The following is a 21327-nucleotide window of genomic DNA, read 5'->3' as shown; positions in this document are numbered from 1 at the left end:
CAATAAAATTAAAAAAAAAAATAAAAATTATGGCTTTTAACTTTGTTGCAGTTTTTTTTATCTCCTGTAGACCATGCATGTTCTGCCACAGAAGGTAGAACCTATTATGAAATCCAAATAAAAAAATGTTTTGTTTAAATAAAAAACCTCTTGTTTACTTATATTTACAAAGCAAATGATTATCAAAAAATATTTTTAAACAAAGTTTTTTTTGGGTAAATGTAGATGGGTAAAATTTACCACCACGTTATAAAATTTGTCAGCAGTTAAAGGTTAATGTACCCTCCGTATTATTAACATATGTCGAGGATATAAAAATTGCAAAACTAGTTAACACTGGAGCATAGCATAGCATAGCGCTTTCCTTTTCAATTAGTTGATTGCTTACGTCTAGAGTATTCCCCATTCATATTATCATCTATTACAGAGGGCAATGTTTTTCAAAACGAAACCGACCGATGAGACCAAATTTATCATGATTTAAATCTGGCGAAAGGAATGGTCACTTGGCTTTTCCGGCTTTTTGATTGACGACATCTGTAAAAAGCAAGCTCTGTAAGTGTCGGGCATTCACAATTCATTCCCTTCGCCGGGATGAAATCATGATATAGTAAGCGATCAGCAAATATAACAACCCTGTCAGTTTCGTTTGGAAATCATTCCTCTCTGTAATAGAGAGTAATATGTAATTAATCCAATGGGGGAATACTCCAGACTTAAGTAATCAAATATTTATTATTTATTTTCAATTAATTTTAACAGCAAAAGAAGACCATTTGTAAATACCCCTTGAATGTAAGTAAAATAAATCAGAGTTTTAATTTGCTGCCACCCAAAAAAAAAAAAAAAACGAAGACCATTATTTGGTAATAATGGTGATGCTGGAAAATTATTAAAAAAGGCTAAACACGAAAAATTTATTTTTCTTAAAACGTGAAAATGTTTTTTAGTACGTGAATTTTAATAATTAATCTATAGCATAACTGAATAATCTACTTAAAAAACTGCATATTATTCAAAACAATGTACATTAATTTGAAACAAGGAGCCACACAAATAAAGACAAGTAAAAAAGCGGGACGACATTTTGAAACAATCCACAATCATTTCCATTTTAAACTGCAAATGCAAATGAATGGTTGGGGAATGCATTGTTAAATAGCTCTTAGTAACACAAAATCCGGCAATAACATAATTCCTACCAGACATCGTGTACACCGACGTACTTATGTTATTTTATAGAAAGTACAATTTCAACGAAAATATTTCAATGCGTTGGTCTTTACTTATTGGCCGAGTTATGAAACTATAAAACTTAATGCCAGACTTAGCCTGTGCCATGTCCAAATACGTGTGTTCTTAACTTTTGGTTGGAAATATTTTTTACTATTTACGACCGTCGTATTAAGCTTTGAAATTGTCGGCACAACGAAATAAACAAATTGGAAAAGCTACGGATCGAAATGACATTATTGTTCACAACCCAAGTAGAGTAGATGCAATGAATACACAAATTGAAATGTTGTCGATATTAAAAACGCATATCACATTCCAATTTGTTTCGAAAAATGGTTCAACTGATGTTATGGCTCAGGATTGTGATCGTACAAACTATTTTCAAAATAAATTGAATTGTTACTATTGTCGTTTCGAGAAGTGTAATATGTGCTTATGACCCTTGGAGGAGGGAGTAATTTCAAACCCGGGCATTTTTTCTTAAAATTCAAATTCACAATCAAAGAATGGAGAGGGACAGCTTATGTCAACATGACCTCCTCAAACAGATACATTCCTAATTGTTTAGAGGCTCATTAAAACTTCGTTAGAGTAGCAATGCTATATTCATATGAAGTGGCAATAATGGTGACTTCCAAATTAAGAAGGTGCAATGCAACTACATTGCCAAGTCAATTAAGTCCTAGCCAATTTTGGACGACTAATTGGTGGCCCGACGCATTAAAATTTTTATTTATTTTTTTTTTTTAATCTACGAACACTTCCCTTATCAGCCTTCTTTATTCCACTGGTCGTCTCTGCCTCCGAATTGTCCGACGACAACGCATTAAAAAGTAAATATTTGCGTGGCGTCTTTGTTACGACAAATGGGCATATTCGGATGGCTGATATTGAACAATTGTCCGAAAATGGATGGTTGCTTGATGATCCAGCGAGTTGAAAGCAATTATTTAAGGGCATAAACTACACCGTTTATGGTCGCCATAAATTTTCGATTGTTTTTCGTAACTCGTGACGTACACCTACAAAAATACGTTTATTCTTCAATCTCCGTTTGTGTTACTACCTGGACATTTGAAGTGTTTTTCGACAAAAACCTTCATAAAGGCACCAAAGGGTAGCAAGAACCAAACCTGAAGATGCATTTATAAGTAATTAAGTTATTCTCTGAGTATGTGTGTCCGACAGAGGTGGAAGGTAGTTAATAGTATATTAAATAAACATCATTTATTTGAATCAGACTGATTGATTACACAAGATTTTAAAATTAATTTTTCACAATTAACTGAAGCATTTTTTCAGACACTAAAATGTATAATATGCACATAATAAAAGTACATATGTACACAAAGTATGTTTTTATGAGGCGAATTTAACGAGGTAAGTCCCAAAAATAGATTTTAAATGCACATATCTATTGATCGATTACAGATGCAGTCTCCAAATTTGGAATGCGTAGCGGAATTTGGAAAAAAATTAAATTTGCTAAATAATATTGAAATCAGTTCAGATTTGGATATAATTTTTTTTCGGCCGATTTCATATATTTGGTGCAGCAAACACGATACGTATGTCCAATTCCAATGAAATGCAGCATGAGTTATCAAGAAGAAAGAAAATGAAATTTATTCATAACTAGCAAGTGTCCTCTACTTCGTATGTGGTATAAGGAATTTATATTGACTGAATTTATGTTAAGAGAATTACCCCAAATAGAATATTTTCCAACACAATTCCTTGTCCAAATACCAAATTTAGTTCCACTTTTTAGTACGTCATTCCAAAACCACTTCATATCTCAAGCCTACACACCAGCATCGACTACAATTAAAATTTCAGTGCCATTCAATACCTTTCATACATCTACGCTACATATTTCCAATACCACCTCCATATCTCAACGAATTTTCAAAAGAACAATGCAAAAGCAAATATGCATCTCTCTTTAAGGACTCCAGCCCCATCAGTTCCCCCAAATTCCAATTGTACCAAATTTAGTACCGTTTAGTGATTTTCGAGTATTTAATGAGTATCTAGTACGCCTTATCTGACCCCATTTGGACTAAGAGTGACCCTCGCCCAAAATTTCAAGATTCTAGCTTCAGCCGTTTCGTCTGGGCGCTGATGAATCATTAAGTCAATCAGTTAATTACTTTACTCTTTTGTACCATGTAGATTATGACAATTTAAAAAAACATATTTTTTCAAAGCAAATTGGGCATTTCGAGTGACGCGTTTACATTTCTTGACATATGAAAATTACACTGATATTGCACATCGGCATGGGATTGTTGAGTCTGTTAACAAAAGAGACATACATTTGGACAGTTCGCTGCGTAGTTTCTGGATAATAATTGCTGGAAAAGTAACCAGACAACCCTCACTGTATCGTGTTAAATATCCTACTGCCGATTAAAACATTTAAAAAATAACGGACGACTCGTGATAACAAGTTTGTGAAGAAGTACTTTTCTTTCCATTCAAACCCTGTGTCGCACATCATTTGACAACTGTAGTTTCAATTGTGACACTTTACTTCCCTACTGTGTGGTTGTATCCGTTCCGATTTTCAAAATTTGTGTTAAGCAAATTAATTTACGATGCTACGTGGCCTTGATTTATGTGTGTGTGTGTGTGTGTGTCAACAACTAAAATGAGCAAATGCGTGCTTACAGCTTCGCTCAATAACCAGATCGTAAATATTTGAGGGCTTACAACGGCGTTTATGATAGATTACAGTTGCTTTGCTCCGTTACTTTTCAAAATGGCAAAAGTTGCATAAATAGTAAAGTGGGAATATGCATCTCTTTTAAAATGGTGCCGTTATTTTGTGTATTGCAGCAAGATTCGAGTAAAAATTAACACAAGTTTAAGATTCTTGCACAAAATATCGACACTATGCTTATATTAATACCATGACAGTATGAACGCGCTACGCGTTATTATTAAAAAGCAAACGCAGTGAGATGGCTTCATAGACTCTGAAATTATCTTTGTGTTTGTTTGTTTGTTTTTTCTTGGTACAATAAGAAGGTAAAACAACTTCTTAAAACTACGAAAATACAGCCCTAAGGCTATGGCCGCTTCCTATCAGAATTTTTCAAAATTATATGCAACGAATTGTTTTCATTGATTTTATATTTTCCCCATTTTTTAAAAGAGTTCAATAGAGGGAAAAATGAATGAAATTCATCGATTTTTTTATACCCTCCACCATACTATGGAGGGTATATTAACTTTGTCATTCCGTTTGAAACTCCACGAAATACTCATGTCGGACCCAACAAAGTATATATATACTTGATCAGCGCAAAATTCTAAGTCGATTTAGCGATGTCCGTCTGTCTATCTTTCGAACGAATTGAGATAGAAGGCTATATTGCACACATATTTATTTTTCCAGTAGACAGGTTAAGTTCGTAAATGGGGCATGTAGGTCCACGTTTCATAGAGCCCCCATATAACGGTACCTACCGATATTCGGCATTTTGATGATTTTAGTAACATTATTTCACGGAATTGTTTCAAATTTGTTATTTGAAGTTCAAAATGGATTCTACAGCCTAAGACAGAAAATTGTCTGTGCAGATCCACGTCTTCGTATAGCACCCATATAACGGTATATTCGATATTTTGATGATTTTAGAGACATTATTAACCGGAATTGTTTCAAATTTTTTATTTGAAGTTCAAAATGGATTCTACAGCCTAAGACAGAAAATTGTCTGTGCAGATCCACGTCTTCGTATAGCACCCATATAACGGTATATTCGATATTTTGATGATTTTAGAGACATTACTAACCGGAATTGTTTTAAATTTTTTATTTGAAGTTCAAAATGGATTCTACAGCCTAAGACAGAAAATTGTCTGTGCAGATCCACGTCTTCGTATAGCACCCATATAACGGTATATTCGATATTTTGATGATTTTAGCGACATTATTAATCGGAATTGTTTCAAATTTTTTATTTGAAGTTCAAAATGGATTCTACAGCCTAAGACAGAAAATTGTCTGTGCAGGTCCACGTCTTCTTATAGCCCCCATATAAAAGTACCTCCCAATATTCGGCATTTTGATGATTTTAGATAAATTATTCACAAGAATTGTTTCAAATTACGTATTTAGAGTTCGTAATGGGAACAGTCTGTGACAGAAAATTGTCTATACAGGTCCAGGTCTTCGTATAGGCCCCATACATCAGTACCTCCCCATATTCGGTATTTTGACGATTTTGATACAATACCCACCGAAATTGTCTGAGTTGTCGTATTTGTAGTTTGTATTGGATGCTACCGCCTGTGATAGAAAATTGTAGATGCTGGTCCAGGATCGCACAGCTCCGATATAACGGTACCTCCCTATATACCATATTTAGATGATTTTAGCTTCACCGTTTATTTCAAGATTCGAATTTAAATATGGTAATGGCTTATGACAAAGAATGCCTATGTAGGTCCACGACGTATGGATCCCAAAATAACGGCTATATTCGGTGTTTTTAAAATTTTAACAGAATTTTTTAAGGATTTTATTTTTTGACAATTTTCCAAATTTGTTCCAAATGGTGAAGGGGATTCGAAGTTCGGCCCGGCCAAACTTACTGCCTTTTAACTTGTTTTTTTTTTTTTTTTCAAATATATGATCTAAATTGTTCAGTCGCTCAATAGTAGAACGATTATTCTAAATTTAAAAAATAACGGTAACGGTACCTCCCCATATTCTGTATTTATAATATTTTTTGCCACATTTTTACACGGATTTGTCTAAAAATTGATATTTGTAGTTTATAATGATAGAAGCCATTATAAACGGTGGCAGAACATTGGATATTTAGGTCCACATTTTCCTATAGCGCACACATAACGATACCCACCAATATTCGGTAATTTTATAATCCTAGTCACAATTACCTACGAAATTATTTCAAATTTGGAAGATTATAATCCTTGAAGTATAAAATTGTCTATAGACTTGACCGTTTTGGTATGGCCTTCTCAATGGATGTTTGACATAATTTCACCATTTTTCGGTCCAAGGTACCTATTACGATTATTGCACCAAGGAGTGATCAGTATTTGAAGGGTTTTATCTAGTTTCATAAACGAGTGTTAGGGAAAGGAACCCACACCCCAACGTACCGATTTGTGCATAAATGCCGTAAACCAAAATCAAAGCGTTGCACATTACTGACACACAAAACTAGGTTTATTACTTTCTTGTTTGTACTTGTTTCCTGTGAATCAGGGGCCGCGATCGTTTCAAGCCGCCCGGCAATTAAATGAAGCAAAACACTCATATAAAGAAACGTGTTGTAATGTTTGTTTACATCTGGGCTTCTTTCGAACTTGCTCACAAGCACCGAATGGCGAGCGGCTTAGTGTCGGACAAAATCGGAGGCAACAGGTTTTCGCCTTCCCACATGGACGGTGTGTCGGCTACAAGAGGGCCAGACCAAGTCGTCACATGCCGAAATCAAAAAACAGTTATCCGTTCATTCATTATTCACACAGTTATCACACAGCACAAATGTACCTATACATGCATGCCACACGATAAGTCAACATCTAATTACCCAGAAAACCAAGCGAGCGAGCGAGCGATCGATCGGTCAAGTCGGTATGAAAACATTTAATTTTTTTTTCAAATTCAAAGTAGAACTCAAATCGGAGCTTTACTCTCCTCTTGTTGGTGTGCATTTGATTGTAATATGGAGAAGGTAGCGAGGTAGACCCATAGTTTGATATTTAGTTCCCCTCAGCCACTCCATAGCAATGGTTTTCGGAACAAGACATCAGATACATCTCAGATAAACCTCTGCCAATTTTCTACGAGATCGGTTAAGATTTGTCTATATATCTCCTTTCGATCTGTATTTTGGCATATACGACCGAATTGAAGTCGAAGAAGGTATGCCACATTACAGAAGTATATATATATTTTTAATGGAAACTATATTTTTTAAAATGCAAAAAAGACCATCTGCTACCAAAAAACACTGTTTAAATTACAAATTCCAGAAGCTGCAAGGATGTTCTAATGATGCAATTTTTTCAGCTTAATTAAATTGGCCCTGATCTGTATACCGTATTTTTGGCAATATGTATTGTGACAATCAACTGGACCTACATTAAGAATATGAATTGAAGTCACATCAGTTGAACGAAGCGACTACGAATGATATTAAAGCATTCGAATTAAACATTTCAATTATTTTCACTTATACGGTGTGTTCCAAAACCTGCAAGAGTCTACTAGTTTTGCAATTTTCTTCGATATCATAAAGAGAAGATCGGTTTTCGTAGTACCAACTTTTAAATTCTTGCAGTTCTGGAACAGACCAATAATTGCAATTTCAAAATTATACATTTTAGAAAATAAAATAAGTTATTAAACATGTTTTGTTTTAAGTTTTGGGCATATAAATCTGACATTAGCATTACTTACAATAATGGATTTCTACGGGGTCGTTGTTAAATTGTATTTGTTGCCACAGACTTCGAGATTTACTTTGCTGTGACTCTAAAAACGTCGCAGACAATCTATTCTAACCTTAATATTTTCAACGTTTTCCTACTGAGTTAAGAGGATAAAAACTAAAAAATCAGTTAATCAGTACGAGGGCGGTTCGGAAACTTCTCAGACTATCAATGAAAGAAGGCTTTCCTAGCAATTCTATCCCTTGATTAAAATAGTTTTCCTTAAGGTCTTCAAAACAGTGGTTTACAACTGTAATTGCATCTTTATTTTAGGTAAAACGCTTGACAGCAAGATTTGGGAACAAGTAAAGGTCACTGGGAGCTAACTCAGGAGAATAAGGTGTGTGGTCAAGCAACTCGTACTTTAATTCGTTGATTTTAGCCGTTGTTAAAACACTCCTGTGCTCTGGTGTGTTGTCTTGACGAAAAATTATTCTTTTGTGTTGTAAGCCAGGACATTTTTTATCCATGCCTCAACCACAATTATGAAACGACGCTTAAAATCCATTTTATTTCGCTTAAAACGATCCAAACAAGCTTGAGAAATGTTCATTTTTATGCGTTTTTGATCGTTTGTTGACAAATGCGTTAACAAATGCGGTATTAGGAATTTCGCGCACTTTTATTCGTTGATCATTTAATACCATATTATGCACTTTGGCTACAATCTGTGTTGTTATTGCTGTTTTTGGACGTCCAGTACGAGGTTCATCTACCACCACGTTTTAATTCAGCAACCCAATTGTTTACTGTTGCATATGAAGGAGCACTTTCATAGCCCATATTCGACCATGACCCGCCAGCAGACAAAAGACTGATCTGTTTTTTTTCGAATTTTACGCTGATCAAGAATATACATATACTTTGTAGGATGCAAATGATGATTATGAGTTACAAACGGAATGCAAAACTTAATACCATGTATATTGGAGGGTATAAAAAGAGCCGAACTTTTAGTAAAATAAATAATAATAAATAATAGTATCGGAATTCAATATTTGTACTCGTTCCATTTTAAACTGCAACTGCCAATCAAATCGCTTGGAGAATTTATCTAAAGTCTTCAAAATACCAGACATATTATTATAGGGTTGTTTTTATCAATTGCCAGTTTCATCTACCAAATTTGAAACAATTTCATCAACAAGTGTTGTTCAAATCATCAAAATACGAAATATCAGACAGTGTAAGGCCGTAGTAGGTAAAGCCTGTGAAAATGTGTCTAAAAACTTTACACTACCGTATATCAAGAGTTACGATTGTATAGGGGCTAACGTGCTAACGGAAATGTTGACCGATAGATAAAATATGACTTAAACCACTAAAAAACTTAAATCGGGAGACACCGTTATATGGAGGTTATATTTAGTTATAACCTCCATATAACGGTGTCTCCCGATTTAAGTGTAGCCAATATTCTGCGGTCCGGATGGTATTGTATTCGTTGAATTACAAACGGAATGACAAACTTAATAAACCCCCCATACTATGTGTGTTGGGGTGGTATATAAATCTATGACTTGTTTTGCTGGGATGTCCGCCCTTGTTGGCACCGACGCTACGACAAAAACAAAACATCATCACATACATACAAACGTTGTTTCATTGCAAGTAAAACCTTATTAAGTAGAAGAAGCAAAAAAAAAACGATGTGTGGTGGCGGTATTCACTTTAATACCAATGCCAGGTCTTGCCCAGTCAGTCGCATAAAGACACTTGATCATACATTACCGTTCGCTTCTTCACTTGGCCTGACAAACGGAATAACTCGGAAAAAGTTTCTCCGGTCTTTCAGATGCAAGCCCATGCTGGCCGAGCACGTGTACTGACCATATTCCGCTTACCTCTATAAGGAACAACGAAAAGTACTGGTTAGACAGTGATTGTGAAGAAGTTCAAAAGGTGGTGGCAACGGCGGTTTAACGTTGCACCTTGATCCTCCTCATCATCATCATCGTCATTACCGTTCAGTGGTGTAATCGGCAAAGAAGTTGTTGTTGTAGAAAAGAACCGGTTAAATGTGTTGCACACGTTCGCTTCTGTATTTATTATTGCGGTTTTGTTGCTGTTAATTTTGTGTTTGCTGCAGTTGTCAAGTCGAATGGTCGTGCACGTATTGTTTCATAATCGAATGAAAATCGATGGCTAAACTCAAAAATTGCCGCAATACAAATATTCGAAATTGAAATTCGAATGTCATATTGATATAGTGACAAAATGAACTAAAACATTCGAGCCCAAAGAGGGGAGCGCCACTTACGATACCGTCTATGAATGTAGACCGAAAATAAATAAACGACCCTGAAGACAAAACAGAAAACATCTGTCCATACTGTGCCAGGCCAAACACACACACACACACGCACACACACAATCAACGAGAACAACATCGCCCACGCTCTATTCTTCGGGGCGAAGGATGATTAGGCGGATTGGGTACACAGGGATGATAGGTTCCTTTCGATGGCGACCAATTGAACCGCAGCTTGTTGTCTTACTGCTAGTCTACAGCTGCATGTGGAGGCAACTCGATGCGGTGTTTTCCCCCTATCGGCAGAATCGTGAGATCATCATAACAGATGCGGTATGTATTCAAATTATCTTCATTACAGCTGCACAGCACAATGCAAAAGTAACGATTGGTCAGACCATGGCTGCAGTTGGCGGGAGAAACAGCTTTATTTGTCACTTCCCTAATGTGTTCGATTTATATGCAATTCATCATGCGGAAGCCAATCTACTTGCCAGTGTGTGTGTGTATGTATGTGTGCTGTTCTTTTTCGTGCTTCCAAAAGGGTTGCAGTATATTTTAAAGCTTTTAAAAATATCTTGCTAGGATTATGTTTATAAAACATAAAAAATCACCTTTCCATTTGTAGCCGAAGTGTATCGGAAAGGTTATTATTTTCTTTTTTATTCAAAACAACGAAAAGACTGATTACTGAAGCCTCTTTTCGTTGATTTATGCAAAGGCTGCCCTTTTTGTAAAACGCCAGGAGTTCCAGACTTAATTAATGTAGAGTGAATGTAGCCTCCGACACAATTAAACATCTGGTTAAAGGCACGACTGACAAAATGTTACGTTTCTTTGAATTACCGTATTTTTTCAAAACATTTGATTTTACACACACAGCGTGTGGTAGTCTAGCACATTTATTGGCAGGCGGCCATTATTGGCATTTCAAGGTTTGTCATCGCTTAAACCAAATTTTGTTTGGACTTTGGTGCCACATGGCAATCGGGCTGTGAGCTGATTTGTAGAAAATGACATTGTTGAACAAGAATTTGGTTAGGCTTGGGTTATCCATGATGAACCTTCGGAAATAAATGATTCGAAGTTTATTATGTCGCGATAGTATTTTCACAAGCCACCCTATTATGCCTGAGGAAATAGCGATATATGTATCTATGTTTGGTATAACTGAAACTCATTTCTGTGAGTCATATCTCAGTTTAATCTCCTTTTTAGAGCCGCAGCAAAAGTGCCCCAAAATCATCTATGTTGGCAGTCAATGTTCTACTAGGGCGGTGCATGGTACAATAAGGAGGTAGAACAGTTTCGTAAAACTACAGAAATACAGCCCTGATGCTATGCCCGCTTCCTATCAGACTCATTCAAAATTATATGCAACAAGTTTTTTTCATTTTTTCACATTTTTCCTCATTTTTAAAATGGTCTATATAGCGCGAAAAATGAATGAAATGCCTGAATTTTCACTCATAAGTATGACCCGAACTGTTCAATCTTTCAATTTCATGGCTAAACTGGTTAATGGCTTTAATGCGCGAGCCGCAATGTATGTGTCTTCCAATCATTGATTTTGAAAATGTTTTGTTTTCATTTTTTAAAACAATAAATACATACACAAAATTGGCATAAGTCGGGCACACTTAGAAAAAATTGTAATCAGCTGGTAGCTCTACCATACCATGGGGCGGTGCTCAAAACCCTAGAGTTATATTTTCAGGATTCCATGATGCTTTTTCATTTTTACCTCATCCTTGCTCATAAATCCTGCTGCTTTTGTATTATGGTGCACAAGTTCGTGTAAGCTGAGGTACAAAGAAGTATATAGGACAGATCCGAATTCTTGAACACGATATTTAAAGTTGAAAACTGATGTTTAATCTTTTTAGGCCACCTGTTACTCTAATATAGGAATAGGGTGACTTTTTGACATTTCGTTAACTGTATATGTTTTATATTTATATTCTTGATCACAGATTACTTCGAAGTTTATGACACTTTCTAATCCAATGCAATCATACAGCACGGCCTTTCAGTGGTCGAATGTAGGCCTATTAATTGGAATTTCTCCTTTATATCTACCGCTTTTAAATAGCTTGTTTATCTAAATTTCATGCTATTGGACGATTGGAGTTCCCCCCATGGTAGGGTGTATCATTACCATTCCTTATTCATATAAATCAAGTAGGGTCTTTGAATGGACGCATTCGATCCTTTTGGAATGCTCTTGCTCTTGATTCGAGGACACAGTGTCTCCAAGCAAACTTGCTCATATCTTGGTGAGTCGTAAAGCAAACCGACCACTCAGGAGAAATCTATTCAAATTTGTTTGTCGATGATGGTAGCCATGTACGAAAACTGGATAAATCTGTATGCATGTGAGTGTGTTTTGTCTGCCATTGAAAAATCAAATGTCTTTCGCGTGAACGACAAACATTGTTGGCTTGCTTGAATATGAATGGAGGGACGTGAGTCACGTAAAATATCCCGAGTTGTTGATAAATACATGGCCGGCCACGTCGCTCCGAGAGTATTCAACGGACACTTGTAACATTTAAGATAGTAATCGCATATCAGCACGACCGTTGAAATTTCTACGCACACACACACACACACACACGTCTTAATTTGGGTCAAGTTTGGCGTATACAAGTTTGTAAATAAATTTCGATTTTCAGGTGAGGCGTATACGTCATGACGGCTTTCCCGTTGAACATCACAAAGTGCAAACTAAAGACGGATATGTGTTGACACTGCATCGCATACCAGTTCTCCAGCGCTTTTCGAATGGAAGAGTCCGCGTCTTGAGACGACCAACGGTTTTGATGCTGGCCGGCATATATGCGTCATCGGATGCATGGCTCTTGAATGGACCGGAGAACTCATTGCCATATTTGCTTTCGAAAAGCGGATTTGACGTGTGGCTGGGCAACAACAGGGGCAATATTTATTCACGCCGCAATGTGTTTCTCAATGCAAGCGAACCAGAATTTTGGAACTTTTCCTGGCATGAGATGAGCGTCTTCGACATGACAGCCATGGTTGACTTCATTCGAATGTACACGGGTGAGAAGAGAATGCACTTTGTTGGCATTTCGCAAGGGGGCACTGTTTTCCTGGTCCTAAACTCTATGTTGCCCCAATATAACGACGTATTTAAGACCGCCACCCTATTGGCCCCCGTTGCGTACGTGAGCAACACCAAGGGGGCGTTGGCAAAAGTATTTGGCCCCTTACTGGGCACGAGAAACTATGTGTCCAAGGTGCTGGAGGGAGTGGAAATGGTGTCTACAAATAAGTATGTTAAGAAGCTGCTCTCCATGGCCTGTTTGGAAAATGAACGACCCCTGGTTTGTGTGAGTCGGCTATGGCCAGCTGCAGGCTATGACACAGAGCTTCTCAACAAGGTAATGTAACGGATATGACTCAAACGACAATCTTTAATGTTGAGTGGTTTTCTTACAGACGCTGCTGCCAGACATAATGGCCAACTTCCCCGTTGGCGGATCCTTTAAGCAGATCATGCATTATTTCCAGGGATATATGTCGAAAAAATTCCGCCAGTATGATTATGGTCCAGAACAGAATTTTTTGCGTTATCATCAACTGGAACCCCCCGATTATTGTCTGGAGAATGTGTCAGTTCCCACAACCATTTACTACGCCGAAAACGATTACATAGTTTCGGTGGAAGATATTTGGAGGCTAATTCGTCGGCTCAGGTCTATACAAGCCATCTATAAGCTGCCACACAAAAAATGGAATCACTTTGACTTCATCTGTGGCCTGGGAGTGCGCCAAATAATTTTCGATAATGTGGTCAGCAATCTTTTATCCTATGAATACGGTTAGGTCCGTACAAACGAAATCTTCAATTAAACGATTAGAGGCCAAATAATAATTTTATTTTTATTGATTTTAAAATGTGATAGAATTCCGAAAGCTAAAGTATTTATTCTTCTAAAACGATAGTATGTTAAATAAAAATAAATATGTAAATACACAGATATATTGACGAGTACAAAACTACAAAGCGAACGTACATTCAGGTGGGCTTAATGTTCATTAAGAACTCATCGTATATTATAAATGTTTTTCGTTTGTAGACGCCGAATCTCGGACTCACAACCTCAGGTATTGTACAATCTTCGGCGACTTTACTTATCTCTCGTACGTTTCTAAGAAATGGCTCACTATCTTCAACTTACTTGCAAAACAAAAGTTTGTATGTTAACATTATCAAGTAATGGGTTATTCGGCTGATGTGGCTCCCACTGCAATGTAGTGGCGACGTTGTCAGAGCGGCTTAGGTACCCGGGCTTCCTCCGAAATGGTTTGTTTTTAGATATTTTTAGAGCATTTTGCTATAAAACATTGTATTTTATTGGTTGTTGTTCGTGGAAAAATATTACCTTTGTCATGGTCTTTTACGAAAATTGAAGAATGGTCCCGCCACTGGTCGCTCAACTTTTATATAACCAAGGGCACTCTCAGCGGGTGAGGATTTTGTACCATTCATTCCGTCTGATAACTCCTCTAATATTAATACCATCAGACCTTTGATTGGCAATACTATAAATGAAATATGTATTCCACATCATCAGGATCCCAAGCGCATTATACGGAATTTTTCTCGAAGGTCCACACTTGGCACATCGTTATATTATTGTCAAACTTAGATGAAGTTCGGAGATGGACTCCCCCCCCCCCCCCCCCCACATATGCTCAAAATGTTCACAGAAAATAATTTACCCTATAGAATCCTTGATCCTTTCTTGATCACTAAGTTTTGTACAAACTTTGCGAATCCTAATATTATATCAGTGCAGGTGTGAAAACTAATAATGTTGGCCCACACCATATATATATATATATTAATATATTGGACCACCGGTCAAAATTTTGAATAATTAAACTTCTCTTAATAAATGAATAGTTCAACTTCTCTTCCTGAATTTCACACATCGAAATAGCTATATCAGAGCTGAGCAAAATCATACAAAGAGGTTGTTTAAGAGAAAATAAAAAGGCATTTTCATTACGTTTTGCAATTTATTAACATGAATGGTGTCAAATAATTTATGGACATTGATTGAACTAAGTTGAATTGGCCGCTTGTGCTAGAACACCTTCGTGCTCTGTATTGATTTATGCTAACAAAAGATCTGGTTCACTCATCGGCTCACTCCCTCTGTTGCCTCCCCTACAAAGGATCACAATTTTCAATGCTCTCATAACTTTCGATGTAAGTCAGCGATTCCAACAGATAACAAAAGAGATATTTGAGTTGAATTCCCTAGAAGTATCTAAAAATGTGCCATTTGGGGCCCTCATTCCCCGCACTGACTACGTCGGTTGTTGAATACCTACGAGCTCTGATCAAAAAATAATTAGGTCCGATCAAATTTTGTGAGTTTCGTATGTTTTCTGTCATGTGGACACACATGTCTGTTGGTAATGCAATACGAAAGCATAACAAATAGAGAAAGATGAAAATGTTTATAAGTGCGGTTGTAAGATTTTCTAGAAGAATTTTAGTTTTATTTAATTTTTTTGGTTCCTCTTCTATTGTCATAGGAGTTTTTTTTAAATAACTTCTGGGGAATATCCCTGATAAAAACAAGGGAACTGATGAGGATTGGTGGCTCTATCCGAAACCTAGGTATTCCCTGCCTTACCCCCCGGCAAACATTACCATCGTTTGAATATATACTTGATTTGTGAAATATATACTTGATTTGCCACACACAATTTTCTGAGCGAAAAAAATTTTTGCTCTTTGTTCCATTCAAATCACTCTCGATGAAATGTGTGCCATTCCTAGTATCCATTACGAACTTTTAATACCAAATTTGTAGCAATCATCAAAATACCGAATATCGGGAGGTACCGTTATATGGGGGCTATACGAAGACGTGGACCTGCACAGACACTTCTCTATCTTAGGCTGTAGTATTCATTACGAACTTCAAATACCAAATTTGAAACAGTAAACAGTACCAAAAATCCTGCAGACATAATATACATTTGAGTAAAATTTTATCAACTTACTTCAATTCGTTCGGAACCTAGAGTGATTTCCACAGACGGACATTAGGAGGTACCGTTATATGGTGGCTGTACCAAAACGTGGACCTTTTCAGTACCAAAAATCCTGCAGACGTAATACACATTTGAGTAAAATTGTATCAACCTACTTCAATTCGTTCGGAACCTAGAGTGATTTCCACAGACGGACAGATGGACAACTCGCTAAATCGACATAGAATCTTATGCTGACCAAGAATATATATTTCGAGGTGTACAAACGGTATGACTGAAAGATATAATGTTGAATGGCGCATGTGCATTCAAACGAAATTAAATTTGGTTGTCTATCCCATTTGGGTTACGTTTATGTCCGCGAGATGGAATGTCGACAGAAAACTGGAAACAAAAGAGGAAATTTTTATCAAAATTTTTGTATCGACAAAGTTACTCTCCCTCCGAATTCAAAAAACAGAAAAATACAAAAATATGTGTAAAATGCATGGTAGAATTAATAAGGTAAAGTCATGCAATCATATGCTTACAATTTTTTCAAAATTATTCATTTGACAACGTCTCATTGTCCATACATACACAAATCAGAGATGGGAACCTGCTTTCAATGCAGTGAAATTTGACAAGGTAAATTACAGAAAAAGCAAAGAGGACAATGGTTATTTGAAATGACTTTACCTCCTTAATTTCACCATGGTAAACTGTCAACGTTTAAACAAAAAGTTCTAAACATGAATGAAACTTCTTATATGAAAGATAAGAACTCTTTGGGGGGGAAAACAATAATGTCTTCTATTATTATTAATCCTAACGTACAAATACCTTTCGTACAAATTCCAATAAGATTCATTTATTAGCCACAAATGTACACGTATTTCATTGCGTATGAAACGTGCCAAGTTTCGTGATAGCAAAATCCTGTATTACAATTAAGTTCTGCTGGCAAACACAAGACTGTCAAAAATAGTTCGAAACGCATATTCTCAAAGGTGGGTACCAAAAGTTCGCCTCGGCCGAACTTAGAATCTTATTTACAAGTTTTGTATACCACTCTCAATTAGAAGCTTTAATGCCATTTCTCTAAGAGCGCCTTTAGATTTCCCAAAGATATTATTGCCAAGTGTGACACACCAAGTCTGGTTAACATGGCTCCACAAAAGTAGTTTTGTGAATATAGTTTAGACAAGAGTGTTTTTTGGTCGATTTCACTTTAAGAATAATGACTTTATTCCAATTCAAATTCTTTCAAAACTCTGGTAGATAATACCATATGTGAATACCATTTGCCATTGATATTTTTTCGGACATTTTCTAATGGCACAACTGACCTAATCTAAAATTTGATGCGTCGATAACGACGAGATTAGCAATTGGTTTATTGTTTGCTCAAAATTCGATTTAGTCGCCCAAGTGATCAACTCGATTCGATTCCTCGTAGGCATTGCAGGCACTGATAATCGGTGTGTTGATCAGCTCCTTTACTCGAATATGCCAGGCGAATTCGCCATGGGTTATTATGTCGCCGGGAAAATGAGTCATTGTGGGCATTTTGGGTAACTTCGCTGCCAAGTATTCCACATCAATGACGTCAGCCAACGTGTCCGCATCGCTGTAGTAGAAGTAGAGATCCGCTGTTATTTTTCTGACATCGTAATCAGGGGGCGTGTCCTGTCCATACATTTTGCGATTCTTCACCGGGCCGTGATCGAGCTGGCAGAAGCGCCCACTCTCATACTCCTGCATATAATGTAGGACTTGGGTAGATGAGGCACCGGCGGGGTGTGTTTCTTCAAGCTGTGCCGATACCGTTTTATTCATGTTGCCGCCATCGGTCTCGCCATTTAACAGGTAATATATATTAGTGCACATGAATTCGACGACCGGGTGATTGGTGCACAATATGTTGTAGAGTTCTTGGAAGAATGTTGAGTGCATCACTTCCGTGGTATCAAGCAACCGCGTGAAGGTGTTGGGCCGGCCAATGAACCGTCTGGTATATTTGGCCCAAATTGTCTTCATGTTGCTCATGAAGGCAACAGGCGCCAGCAGGTGGGCAGTTTTGATCTTCTCATTGTACTCCGGCCTCTCCGACATCAAGACAAAGAAGACCGTTGTGCCTTGAGAGTGTCCAGTGTAGTGAATAGCCTTCTCACCCGTGGTTTCCAGAATGTGGTCGATCATTGTGGCCATGTCGATGACTCCAATCTCATGCCAACTAAATTTCCAAAAGTAGGGATGGTTTGTGGAAAGTCTGGTGTTGTTGCGGGAATAGGTATTGCCACGAGCATTGCCCATCCAAACGTCATAGCCCGCATCGGCCAAAAGAAACGCCAGCGCATCGTTCGGTCCACTGAGGATCCAAGCGTCCGAGCAGGAGGTCAGGCCGTGTTGCAGCAGTATAGCCGGCCGTTTCTCATTTTGGTTTTGAAGTTTGTGCGAATAGGGTATACGGAACATACCAATGACATAATTGTCCTCTGTCTCGACCATATGAACTTCGGCCGGATAGCCATGGTCCCTGACACGATCAGCCTACGCAAGGATAAAGAATTCTTAAATTGTTTAACAAAAGTACGAATCAGGTGCTATTTACAGTGTTTCGCAAAAATCTATCGTCTTCAGGCCCGATAACTGGCTGTCCAACTGCACTCTGGAGTAGCAAAGCAGCCAGCAGTCCGCAAAATATGTTCATTTTTAGATACTCAATCGAAGAATACTAAACGATTCGACATCTAGTGCTACCTCTATAAATACCATTTGCCTATCAAGCAAATCAAGAATAAACAGCAATAAAAATAATCGGATTTGCTGTGAAGAGGGTGGGGGATATGCAGATTATTGTCAACAGCCCCGCGACTAATGTTAAGAATGTTATCGCCATAAGTCGTCTCTCCCTTCCTTATCGAAGCCCCGAAGTACTTTGCATTTGCTGGATTTTTGAACGTTACATTCCAGAAACAAAGGTCCAATGCAAAATACAATCCAATTCTTAATGAAACGTCGTTTTTTTTTTTTTAAATACCCAGTTGCTCGCAGAAAAATATCATCATGGATTTTACGAGTGCATTTTTACACCAGTAACTACTTACAAAATATAAAGTAAGTACTTACCAAAATGCCACAAACCAAGAGGCAATAAATAAGATCAACGAAACATTCGTTCATTTGCAGAAGAAATGCCAAATTAAACATTTTATAAAAAAATATTTTCGATTACTTCTTTTCATGGAACAACATTCTAGTTCCAGCTGGCCTTACTGTGTCACCAATTTAATAGGGTTATTTGTTTGTGAAAAATCCGCCAAAAAGGAAGAAACCCATTAATTTATTTAAGAATAAACGTCAGCGTGGACTATATTAATGTTCGCAGACAGAGGAATATATCTAGAATTCGCGTTTTGTGCGACCTTATTAAAGACAATGTAGGAAAGTTGTACAAGAGTTGTGCAACGTCAGAACTATTATCAAAACAAATGCAGCATGTTTATTTTATATTTGTCAAAAAAAAGGAAAACTGAATGAAATGTGAAGATATTTTTCTTAAATCCTGTGCTGTATATCTTTAAAAGTTATTTCGTCACACAATAGGTAAATATTGTCCCAAGGTATAATTATTACAGGTAACAGCAGGTCCCAGCTGATTTGACTCTTTAGTAATAGTATAGTCAAACTCGACATGACGTTTTGTGATTTAATTCGATTTCTTGATATACAATAGATATACCCTTTTTGGGCAATGTGAACATATGTTTTGCCTAATAATAGAAAAAATCACCGTTGTACTTAACAAAACGCCAAAGACGATGGCTTGGGAACTTTTTTTGGGGTTAAGGAACAGCGACATCACTTAAGATAATATATTCGTATATTTAATGTTTCCTAAAATTGCAAAATGTAGAATACTTTATGTATGTATGCTGTTTGGTCTCAGCTTGAAAGTGATGTTGCCTTTTCCGCGATTTTCTTGCGATTGCTTGAAGTGTTGAGAGATTAGGACCAAAAGCTAACAACTATACATTCAGGGGAATGATGTGAAAGCATTAAAATTAAATATTTTAAAAAACTATTCTTCTGCATTTTAAATTTAAAAATCCAAATTCCAAAAATTTATATTTTTGAAATTAAAATAATTTATTGAAAATTAATTATTTTGTTTACATTTTGGACACATAACTCTGACACTTGTATTACGTACACAAACAAATTTGTATGTGGTTGTTGTTACGATTGTTGTACAACAACACTTGCTGTTACCTATATTATTCTACCATAATATGCTAACATGCTTACATATATTCATTTTTTCATAATTTCAATCATCTTTCAATATTCTGTGGCAATGGATGTAATATTGTTTATGGTTTCAAATTCGCGGCATCTATGTACTAAAAATAAAAACAAAGACCAGGGACATATTTTTTGTAACTACTTTGTCTAAAATTAGACGTATGGTAGAACCAAGTAGGTATAGTCATGCTATCATATGTTCACAATTTTTTCAAGATTATTCATTTGACAACATCTAATTGTCAAAAGGTATATTTATGAGTCCATTGTATATACACAAATCAGAGGTGGAAACCTTTTTTCTGTTTAGTGAAATTTGACAAAGTAAATTACAGAAAATGCTGAAATGGACATTATTATTTGAAATGACTTTATCTTTTTAATGTTACCATGACTGTACGTAGCGTACACAAATATTCAAATAATGGTAAAATGTTTTGTACGTCCGCATTTCTCAAATACGCCAGGTCTATATCTTAAAATCAACCAACTATCAAGGTGGTAAAAAATCATATAAATCTATGTATTTACACATATGAAAAATGTCGACTGATTTCAGATTCATAGAACGAGTTAACCTTCTGGACCGACCTTATATAGGCCTTGGTAAAGGCTAGAAAAAAGCATGGCACAATAATAGTTTATGTAAAAAATATGAAAGGGTACTGCCATTATAGAATGAAGAGGGTAAAGTCATGCAAACATATGTTTACAATTTTTTCAAAATGATTCCTTTGACAACATCTCATTAGGTGTGTCTGGTTACTTTTCCTGCAGGAATTGTCCAGTAACTTCTTTCTGAGAGAGTAAGGTAGTTTTATTCTCTTTTGCAAGGAAAATGCGAAAAGTAAACAGACGGTTTTCCTGCAGAAGCTAGCAACTAATCAGCTGATCAAATCAAAACAAACCAATTTGTCCCCCATAAGGAGAATTAAAACAAAGGAAGCAATACTAATTTTACAAGTTTTTTTAAATAAAAATGTTGGAAATAGTCTTTTATTTTCTTATTACATATTAACATTTACGTTTTTCAC

General features: G+C 36.5%; 3 protein-coding genes across 3 annotated transcripts in view; 2 read left to right on the top strand and 1 right to left on the bottom strand.

Moving 5' to 3' along the window:
- The window catches only part of LOC101889104 (sorting nexin-12), a 44885-nt gene that overhangs the window by 4952 nt on the left and 18606 nt on the right, over nt 1–21327 (top strand). The gene's annotated exons all lie outside the window — the stretch shown is intronic.
- On the top strand, nt 9353–13971 carry LOC101888569 (lipase 3). Its single transcript, XM_005176023.4, has 3 exons — nt 9353–10300; nt 12643–13371; nt 13430–13971. The coding sequence occupies exons 1-3, from the start codon at nt 10136–10138 to the stop codon at nt 13814–13816; spliced, it is 1281 nt and encodes a 426-aa protein (XP_005176080.3). The 5' UTR covers nt 9353–10135; the 3' UTR covers nt 13817–13971.
- LOC101895588 (lipase 3) lies at nt 17042–18742 on the bottom strand. Its single transcript, XM_005176067.4, has 2 exons — nt 18600–18742; nt 17042–18538 (listed from the first exon to the last, which is right to left on the bottom strand). The coding sequence occupies exons 1-2, from the start codon at nt 18696–18698 to the stop codon at nt 17405–17407; spliced, it is 1233 nt and encodes a 410-aa protein (XP_005176124.1). The 5' UTR covers nt 18699–18742; the 3' UTR covers nt 17042–17404.

The sequence above is a fragment of the Musca domestica genome, unplaced genomic scaffold (genome assembly GCF_030504385.1).
Source record: "Musca domestica strain aabys unplaced genomic scaffold, Musca_domestica.polishedcontigs.V.1.1 33, whole genome shotgun sequence".
Taxonomy (NCBI): domain Eukaryota; kingdom Metazoa; phylum Arthropoda; class Insecta; order Diptera; family Muscidae; genus Musca; species Musca domestica.
This window is presented reverse-complemented; position numbering and strand designations above follow the sequence as displayed.

Coding starts and splice junctions, on each gene's coding strand:
- LOC101895588 (XM_005176067.4), bottom strand. CDS start 18,698: ATGAACATATTTTGCGGACTGCTGGCTGCTTTGCTACTCCAGAGTGCA. Junction 18,539..18,599: donor ATAGATTTTTGCGAAACACT/GTAAATAGCACC, acceptor ATCCTTGCGTAG/GCTGATCGTGTCAGGGACCA.
- LOC101888569 (XM_005176023.4), top strand. CDS start 10,136: ATGATTAGGCGGATTGGGTACACAGGGATGATAGGTTCCTTTCGATGG. Junction 10,301..12,642: donor AGATCATCATAACAGATGCG/GTATGTATTCAA, acceptor TTCGATTTTCAG/GTGAGGCGTATACGTCATGA. Junction 13,372..13,429: donor ACACAGAGCTTCTCAACAAG/GTAATGTAACGG, acceptor GTTTTCTTACAG/ACGCTGCTGCCAGACATAAT.